Raw genomic sequence first — 10035 nt, forward strand, 5'->3', positions numbered from 1 at the left:
TATGCCCTGACCCTCCTGCTATATGCCCTGACCCTCCTGCTATATGCCCTGACCCTGCACGAAGGAAAGAAGAGCGCCTTTCCCCCTCATCCCACCCAGTGGCCCAGATAAGTTAGACAGAATCTCTCCTTCCACTAAGTGTTTTATACCCAGCTCTAATTAGAAAGTTGTACGTGTAAAAGTTTACTATGTCACTTTTGTATGCCAGGTACTATGCTCAATTTTTATGTGTACTTATTTAATCCTCACAATGCCTTAATTTGCAGATGGAAAAACACTATCTGGCCTGAAGGTGCACAACCTAAAAGTGATTGAGCTGAGATTAAAAACTGTGCAGCCTATCCAGATTCAATAAAGTTACAGGATAAAAAATCAACATACAAAAATCTGCTGCTGTAAAAAAAAAAAAAATTAGTTGCTTTGTAATACAACAGCCAAGTATCTGAACCAAAAATCAAGAAAGCAATCCAATTTATAATTGCTACCAAAAAAATACTAAGAATAAATTGAGCCAGACATGAAAAATATCCATAATGAAAACTATGACATTTGATGAAAGAAATTGAAGAAGACACACATACAAAAAAAAAGGGAAGAATGTCTTGTGTCCATAGATCAGAAGAATCGTTATTGTTAAAATATCCGTACTATCCAAAGTGATCTACAGATTCACTACAATTCTTATCAGAACACCACAGATATCTTCACAGAGCTAGAAAAAAAAATCCCAAAATTTGTATGGAATCACACACACACACACACACACACACACACACACAGAAAGTAAAAGCTACCTTGTGTAAAAAGAACAAAGCAGAAGGCATTATATCACCTGACCTCAAAATATACTACCATAGTAATCAAACAGTAAAAACAGACCAGAGGAACAGAATAGATCCCAAAGGTAAACCCAAATGTCTGCAGCCAACTGACTTTTGGGTAAGGTGCTAAGAAGTTGGACAAAGGACAAGTTTTTTTACTCAAGGATGCTAGCAAAATTATATATCCACACGTAAAAGAACAAACTAGATCCCTATCTCTGACCAATTTTTTAAAAGTCAACTGAAAATTACAGACTTAAACATAAGACCTAAAACTATGAAACTACTGGAAGCGAACATAATGGAAATGCTTTCAGACATCATAATGGTCAAGGATTACTATAGATTAAATCCCCACAACGCTGAAAACAAAGGCAAAACATGCAAATGGAACCCAGTCAAACTAAAAAGTTTCCGCTTAGCAGAGGAAACAACCAAGAGAATGAGGAGACTATCCCAGAATGGGAAAAAATATTGCAAAATATACATCTGAGAAGGGGTATCCAGAGTGTATAAGGAACTCAACTCAATAACAATGAAAAAATTTCAGTTTAAAAATGTGCAATAGAACTGGGGAGCTAGCTTGGCGGTCTAAGTGCTTGCCTGGCAAGCACAAGGACCCAGGTTCGATCCCTGGTACCACAGGCTGTGCCAGCCCCAGAGCCCCAGCGAGTGTGCTATGCCAGCCACCGAAACCGGGTGTGGTGGCACATGCCTGTAATCCCAGTAGTGGGGAAACTGAGAGAGGAGGATCACTATGAGTGCAAGCTGTGTAGCAAGACCCTGTACCAAATAAATAAATAAATAATTTAAATAAAGAAAAGATTAAAAAATAAAATAGACAATACAGGAAGTAATTTGCACCAAGCCGGCAGCTGCAGTAACTACAGTTTCAACTTCAACTCCACGATGTTTCCCTTGGCCAAAAACACATTAGGTCATTTTCCAGTGCAAAGCATTCAATAAATGGTAACAAGGCAGAGCCACCAGAAACGTACACTGGATTTCCATGACAAATGTGGTAATGCTATATTAGTTGGTGGAGTCACATTCTGTATTGCTGCATGGACCTGTACAGCAACACAAATTGGAATAGAATGGAACCTTTCCCGTTGGCAGAGTCACCCCCAAGGACTGGAGAGATCAGTAATCGTGCCAGCTGATAAGATACAGCTAAATTATTTCTAAATGGAATCATAATTGATGCCAAGTAAAAGTGCTGTGTATCCATTAAAATATAGCCTACTGAAGAAATAAAGTACAATTGAAAACTTCAAAAAAAAAAAAAATAGACAATGCAAGCTAGGCACAGTTGTCTGCACAGTGGTATATACCTATATGGTCCAAGCTACTAGGGAAGCTGAAGCAGAAGGATCACTTGAACCTACAAGTTTGAGACCAGGCTGAGCAATATAACAAGGCCTAGTCTAAACAGAAACAGAGAGGAGTAATAGACTTCAACAGACAAATGACCAGGTGTATGAAAAATGCTCAATGTCACTAATCATCAGGGAGTGCAAGTCAAAGCCACAATGAGCTATCACTCTACTCCAGTAAGAATGGGCATTTCCAAGAAGACAAAGAATAACAAGTGCTGACAAGGGAACCCTTGTGCTACTGTGAGCAGGTACAGCCGTTACTGAAAACAGCGTGGAGATCCTTTAAAAAATTAAAAATAGAGTCTCCCAAAGAGGCAGGAAGATGGCACAGGAACATCAAAGACACAGCCTCTCTAAGATTTATGTCCAGACACTGGAATATAGCAAGATGAGGAAGACAAGAAGGAGAGAAGTGGATCCCAGGACCAGCAAAGATCTGAACTGAGAACTGAAGAGAGGGAAAGTGGGACCACAAAGAGAGAAACCTCAGTGCAGAAGGAGGTGGCAAGCAGTGCTTTACCCTGAGCCCTGACTCACTGTGTAGACAGAAGGGCAGGTCAAATCTGCAGATGCATGGTGACTACTGGTGAGTCCAGAGGCCTCCACAGTGGAACAGAGCAGTGGACATACCAACTGCAGTGGCTGGTGAATTATTCTGGCGCAAACATCACTTAGGAGCAGCAGATTGGCCTATAGCCATCTTGCAGAGAGCTCAACTGAGCTTGGAACTCAAAACAGCTGCAGGCTGGCTCCATCTAGTGGCTCCTAGTGGGGTGAAACAGTTCAAGTCAGGAGCAGGTCAAGGAGCTAAATTCAATCCTGAAGAGAACTGAGGTCAAGCCCACAGGAAGTACACGGAGTGTTGCAGGCTGAACAAATTAGGTTCCAGCCTCACAGCCAAAATCCAGCCTGGCTGAACTTCAGTGGAATTAGAAGTGCAGGCTGGCTGGGATAATCCACTACCCTGCCATATCTACATCCAATTTGTTGAGATTAATCAGCACAAACCTGGGCTCTATCTGCCCAGTCAGTCATCTAGAGATAGCAGAGACACACCCTGAAATGGACTTGTTTTTCTTTCTTTCTTTTTTTTTGTATTTAGTACAGGGACAATAGGGCCTACAGGATCTCACTACATAGATCAGACTCGTAGTTATCCTCCTGTTTTAATCCCTCCCAAGTGCTGGGATTACAGGTGTGTGCCACCATGCCCAGTCTCAATCGCTTCTCAGCACACCCCTGGAGCGGGGCCAGCATGGGAGGCCCAGGGATCGAACTCCAGGGCCCTGAGTCTGCCTAAGCAGGAGCTTTAATCTACCAAGCTATTTGGCTGGCCCTCTTTTGTTTTTTCCATATCATTTGTTTTTGTGTGAGGATAAACATTATTTCTTTAATTTCCTTCTTGTCCTTGTTCTATCCTTGTTTCTATTTCATCCTTCTCTCTTCCCTCACTCTTTGTCTCCAGTTTCTCAAAAGTTTACATAATGTTTTTTCCTTCTCCAACCCTGCTTCTAATCTTTTCCTTTTCTTCTACTTCTCTATTTTCCCCCAACATCTTTCAAACTTTCTTCCCTGAGGATAAAGTTGCTGTAATGAGGACATATTTACTGTATTAAAAAATTCTGTTTTCAGATTTTGTTATATAACCACAAATCTAGTTCACATGTTTAAAGTTGGCAAATAGTTACCACAGTTTGGCATTTTCTAGGCTGTGTTTGATGCTATTGTATTGCTGATAGTACTACGTTAGCAAGGTGACATAATTATTCTAATCAGTTGCTCTTCCTGGTGAGCCAACACTACAATGAAACCTTAGACTTCCTAGGGGCCATAATACTATAGGCCAACGCCAAAGGACCAGGAGCTAGGCCAAAGAGGCAGCAAAACGTCATGCCTGATAAATTGAAGAGGTAGAATCTTTTTTTTTTTCCCCTGTCTTTTTGAGGCAGGGTCTTGCTATTCAGTTCAGGCTGTCCTTGAGCTCACTTTGTAGCCCAGGCTAGTCTCAAACTTGCAACAATCCTCCTACCTCAACCTCCTGAGTGCTGGAATTACAGACATGCACCAGTATGCCTGGTGAAGAGGTAGAATTTCACAACCTAAAAACCAGATACATCTGGAAACGTCTATGAGATTTATTCATTTCCTAAGAGTTGTGAATACTAGCAATAAAGCTGATCTTTGTAAGCAATTTACAAGCATCAACCTAGGAATCAAACTATCTTGAAATTATACTACAAAGCTACAGTGATAAAAATAGTATGATATTGGCAAAAACAACAACAGAAAACACACAGATTCTGGGATCCATGGAACAGATTAGAAGATACAGAAATACCACCTTATCTTTGACAAAGGAGACAAACACCATCACTGGAAGAAGGATAGACTCTTTAATAAATGGCACTGGACTATGATGAATGTGATTATTAAAATGAGGTATAGAAAGTAAAGCCATATTAATATGGTGAGCTGTAAAAGGATCAAGTCAGCAACTTCTGACATTGCCAGTCCTATGGATACCCCACTACAATTATGGACTACTGGACTATATTGAGATATTTTGCTGAATTCACGCATCACCTACAATATTTAAATGACAATGGAATACCCATCTCTGACAAAATTAAACAAAAAAAGGGGATACAAATGAAGGACCATTTTATATTTGTATATTCAAAATAATTAGGATAGATATACAGCTACTTTCTCTTGATTCAATGAGTAGAAAGATTTGTTCTAATATTTGTGGACAGGATACCATGTCTGCATCTTGTACTATAAATAACCCCTAAGAAGACAACAATATGTAATGTATTAATTATTGAAACTGTCCTACAAAAAAAAAAAGAAACTGTCCTACTAATCAGTTTTGAAACTGTCTCATTGCTATTTGTTTCTCAATAAAATTATTTTAAAAAATAAAAATTAAAATGTACCGATAAAAGAAACAAACAAACAAAAAACAACCCATACATGCCAACAAAAAAATTAGTAGGGTTTCATAAAAGTACTAAAGGTAAAACTACCAAAAGTCCTATCTTATCATATAGTATTCGTTCTTTTTCCTCATCCATATTTTCTTTTTTTCATTTGTTTTCTTTTTGCTTTGTTGCTGTTTTTCACCCCTTTCCTCACCCATACCTTACTCTCAGGTGTCTACTATGACCCCTCCTGTACTCAGAATGTGAATCACGGCGTAGTTGTGGTTGGCTATGGTAACCATGATGGGAAAGACTACTGGCTTGTGAAAAACAGGTAACACATTTGCATATTAATGTATCATTAGTGAAATAAAGTGTGCTCTGTGAAGATGATGGGGATATTGACAGTAGTAAGCACAGACAGCTTCCTGCAAACTGACATTCTAAATTATTCAGTGCCCTTACTTTTCTAATTTCTATCCTGCCTTATTTATTTATTTATTTATTTATTTATTGGCAGAACCGGGCATTGAACTCAGGCCCTTGCGCTTGCCAGGGAAGCACTTATTCCTCTGAGTCATCTCCCTGGCCTTCTATCCTGTCTTTATCTCTTTGTTTTCAAGATTTATCTTCTACTATACTTCTCTATTCTTTTTTAGCCCCTCTTATGAATATCTATCCCTCTACTTAGTCTCTAATGGTTGGTTAGTTATCCCAGGGCTCCATCCAACAGCCATTACTATTTTTCCTTCACTCTTTCTTCTCTTCTCCTTCCTCTTCTTTTTGGGACAGGGTCTTTCTCTGTAATTAAGACTAGTCTTGAACTCACCATGGCCTCGAACCAGCAGCAATCCTCCTGCCTCAGCCTCTTGAGTTGTATGTGGCACCACACATGCTGGCTATTCTTCTTAGTCTGTATTTTTTTATACCATTCTATTCTTAGAATTTTAGCCATAACTTATATGCTGCTGGCTCCTGAGTCTTTCTCCCTAGCTCTGATATCTACCTAGAACATCAGACTTATCTGATCACATTCACTTGCCTGTATAGTAATCTCTCCTAATTCATTGTGGCTGGCAAGTGGCAACTAACTGAAAGGAATCACACACACACACACACACACACACACACACACACACACACACACACTCATGAAAGAATTTAAGGTAAGATTACAAAATTATGACACACTAGTGTCATAAACTATCTTCTGGGCCAAGAAGAAGTAAGTTGAGGGTGTTAAACTAAACAAAGAGATAACAATAAGACTGGAACTGTGTCCAGTGAGGACTGATTCAAGGCCTTTTCAAGCACGGCCCCTTAAATTATCCCACTTGTTTTCTAGAAACAAAGCTGCACCTCTCAGTTTCACTTCCTGCAAATATGCAGTCTTCCTTTAAGTCCCTGAGGGAAACTTTGCAAGAGCTTCCCTTGCCTGAGGAATTAAAAGGATAAATTCCTGGGCTAGGGCTTCTCAGTTTATGACAACATGGCCTCAAAGCAACCTTCTATTCTTTTCCAGCCATTCCGCTAGAGATATCCAGTTTTGCTTTCAACTAAATTTCTCCCTGTTTTTCAAACAAGCTAGGCATTTTTCAATGCTATGCTCTTATTTATATCTTAATTACAGCTATTAAGTTTGCCTCATGTAATAATTATAACAATTACAAAAATCTCAGAATCATAAAGAACTTCAGAAATCAGTTCTGTTGAAAGGATTTTGTCAGTTTTTTCATTAGTTTGTGATGAAATGAAAAAATACATATTTTTGTGACTTTTCCATAATGTAAATCTATTTGATACAAAGGATTTTTCTTAGAGAATATGTCCTCTGGTTTTTGTTTTTGGTGTAAAATGTCTTCTCTTTTTCTGACATGATGGTGGTACTAAATAATTTGATGTCCATTTATGCTAATTTAAACTGGCAGTTTGGGGGGCCTGCCCCTTAGCTCAGTTCTTTAAGTGGCTGCTTCAACAAAGCAGTCAGGCTCAGGTTGCTGTGGTTCGATCCCCACAACTCAAGCCAGCCAAACCTGCACTTGAAGTCATTTGGAGAAAAAAAAAAAAAAAAAAAAAAAAAAAAAAAAATCCTTATAAAACTGACAATTTGATGTCAATCTAAATTTTTTTTTAAAACCCTCTGTTCCATGGAATCAAAAAGTAAGCAAACCATTGATTTTCTCTAACGACTGTCTGACCCAAAAATTCTCTCCATAACATTCATAATGAATTACACAGCAAGGCTGTGCTTAAACACATCCAGCACCAGAGAGCTCTTGTCTTCACAAAGCAGCACATTCCTTTTTTTTTCATTTCTATATTTGGTACAGGCTCTCACTACACAGGTCAGACTCATGATTCTCCTATTGTCAGCCTCCCCAGCACTGGTATTACAGACCACCACACCGGACTCTGTCGCTGGGCTCAGCGTGCCCCGGGGGTGGGGCCAGTGAGGCACGTGGGATCTGCAGAAAGCTTTCAGAACTGCACCACTTATCCCTTACTTGAGAATTCCCTGTGCTATGATATTTTCATAGTAGCCACTCATAAAACTTCTTAAGAGGTATTCTCTGAAGAAATTTGAGTCTGTTAGAAAGAGCTAGCCAGATAGCTCAGCAGACGCAGCGGCTGGTGCCAGTCCAGCTCCGGGGGCGCGCTGAGCCGGCGATTGAAACTGGGCATGAGATGCGCCTGTAATCCCAGCATTTAGGAAACTGAAAATAGGAGAATCACTATGAGTCCGATCTATGTAGTGAGACCCTGCAGACCCTGTCCTAAATTCATAAAAAAAAAAAAAAAAAGAAAGAAAGCCATCATCCATGATCCTTTTGCACAGAGACATTTAGAGATGGGACCCCATGGAGTGTAATACTCTTCCCCTATACAAGGTATATTTACAAAGAGCATTAAAAGGCTGGAATGGACACAATATTGTTCTCCTTAGGTCTTAAGTCTACTCATCAATGCAGACTAAAGCCTTCCAAACTATCTTTTGGATATTGAAAATTGCCCAAAATCCCTGGGGAAGTTATTATATTATTTCATTCTAATTATGTTTTTATAACTTTGAATATATAGTGACTTTAGTAGAAAAACAAAAGGTTAAAAAAAGTTGTATGCTTTGATTGTACTCACTTCTAATTTCGGTATTACTTTTTCTACAGCTGGGGCCTCTACTTTGGTGATCAAGGATATATTTGGATGGCAAGAAATAGTGGAAATCATTGTGGAATCGCCAGTTATGGCTCTTACCCAGAAATCTAGAAGATCTCTTCATTTTAAAACAAGTCAAGGAAATGAAAAACTGTCTTTTAATTTTATCTGCTGTACACATGTCATGATCAGTGTATGTTTAGCATACTAATTAGAAAACATAGTTTGCTTCTTCACTTTATAACATTGAATATCTCTTTAAAAAAGTTTGCAAAGTAAATTAATAATGTGCTATAGATATTAAAAGTAAGGACCAGGGAGATAGCATAAGTGCCTGCCTGGCAAGTGCAAGGTCCTGAGTTCAATCCGTGGCACCAAAAAAGCAAAAAACAAGAAAACTACCTTACCTGAAACCTTTTATAACTTCCTGACCTAAGAGAGCTCAATAAATCTATCATTTTAAATTTCTAAAATTGCCACATACTCTATTCAAGTTATTCTTTGTTAACTATTAGACTCACTTATGAAAATGTTCATTGCTCTACAGCAGTGATGGGTCATACAAATTGTAATAGAAAATATTAGGTTATAAATATCCTGAGGGCATAATCATCAATGCACATAAAAGAATTCAATAAATATTTTTAAAATTAAATCAAGTTATGGTACAGTACACAACTGCTTAGAAGTTAAGCAGTTTTCAAACAGCTTGGAAGAATTATTATTTTTGTTTATCTCTGCAGGGCTGGGAATCAAACCCAAGGTCTTCCCCATAGTAGGCAAATGCTCCAAAGCAGCTACAAAGCTTTGGCCCAGGATGAATTATTTTAATAATCAACATTTTAATATATTAGTTCAAATTATTTTCACTGAAGCATCAACAAGTCAACCAAGGCCTTTTTTGGGCAAATAATTGAGTCAACCAAAATAAACTGATTTCTTTTTTTTTTTTTTTTTTTCAGAACCGGAGACTGATTTCTTTTAAAATGCTTCACTATAGTACTTACATTTTTGTCTAATCCCAATGAATCTTCCTCATAATTGCTCCAAATTAGTAGATAGGCCATGAACAGGTAACATGAATTTTAAATTTTATACATTCAAGCTTATGAGATGAAAAATGTATAGGATGACATCATTAATATATGCTAAACTGACCTTAAAATGATTCACTGTCTTTGTTTCCCTCTCCATAAAACACATTTTGAGGAATAAAAATTGACTGGTACATGCCTATGATCTCAGCATTCAAGAGGCTGAAACAGGAGGAATAGTATGAGTTTGAGGCTAGCCTGGGCTGCATAGCAAGATCCTTTCTCAAAAAAAGAAACGAAGGAAAGAAGGAAGGAAAGAAGGAAGGAAGGAAAGAAGGAAGGAAGGAAGGAAGGAAGGAAGGAAGGAAGGAAGGAAGGAAGGACGGACTTGCCAAATATAAAAGCATTACCAAGTTGGGCGTGATGGCATAGGCCTGTAATCCCAGTACTCGTGAGGCTGAGGCAGGAGGATCACTGCAATTTCCAGGCCAGCCTGGGCTTAAAAGTGACTTCAAGGCCAGCCTGAACTGCATAGCAAGACCTTGTCTTAAAAAGACAAAAAAAGAGAAAAAGTTTAAAAACCCTGTTTCAAAAAGACAACAAAAAACATGGTCATAATATCATAATACATGATAAAGAGTATAGGGAAATGTTACAGTTAAAATATTTAGTTCAGGGCTGGTGAGATGGCTCAGTGGTCTAAAGCACCTACTTAGAACAAGCT

General features: G+C 38.5%; 1 protein-coding gene across 3 annotated transcripts in view; it reads left to right on the forward strand.

The window, feature by feature from the left end:
* The window catches only part of Ctss (cathepsin S), a 39503-nt gene that overhangs the window by 19791 nt on the left and 9677 nt on the right, over positions 1-10035 (forward strand). For 2 of the 3 annotated variants that reach the window (XR_002821351.1, XR_002821350.1), the window contains exons 7-8: positions 5356-5458; positions 8289-8607. Coding sequence is in view for 1 of the 3 variants with exons in the window: in XM_004632388.2 (XP_004632445.2) it covers positions 5356-5458; positions 8289-8388 (203 nt within the window). In the remaining 2 variants the exon portion in view is untranslated. Of the gene's footprint in view, positions 1-5355; positions 5459-8288; positions 9578-10035 lie in introns of those variants that run through there. The other variant, XM_004632388.2, reaches the window with a different exon arrangement.

This window comes from Octodon degus, unplaced genomic scaffold (assembly GCF_000260255.1).
Source record: "Octodon degus isolate 3935 unplaced genomic scaffold, OctDeg1.0 scaffold00048, whole genome shotgun sequence".
NCBI classification, from domain to species: domain Eukaryota; kingdom Metazoa; phylum Chordata; class Mammalia; order Rodentia; family Octodontidae; genus Octodon; species Octodon degus.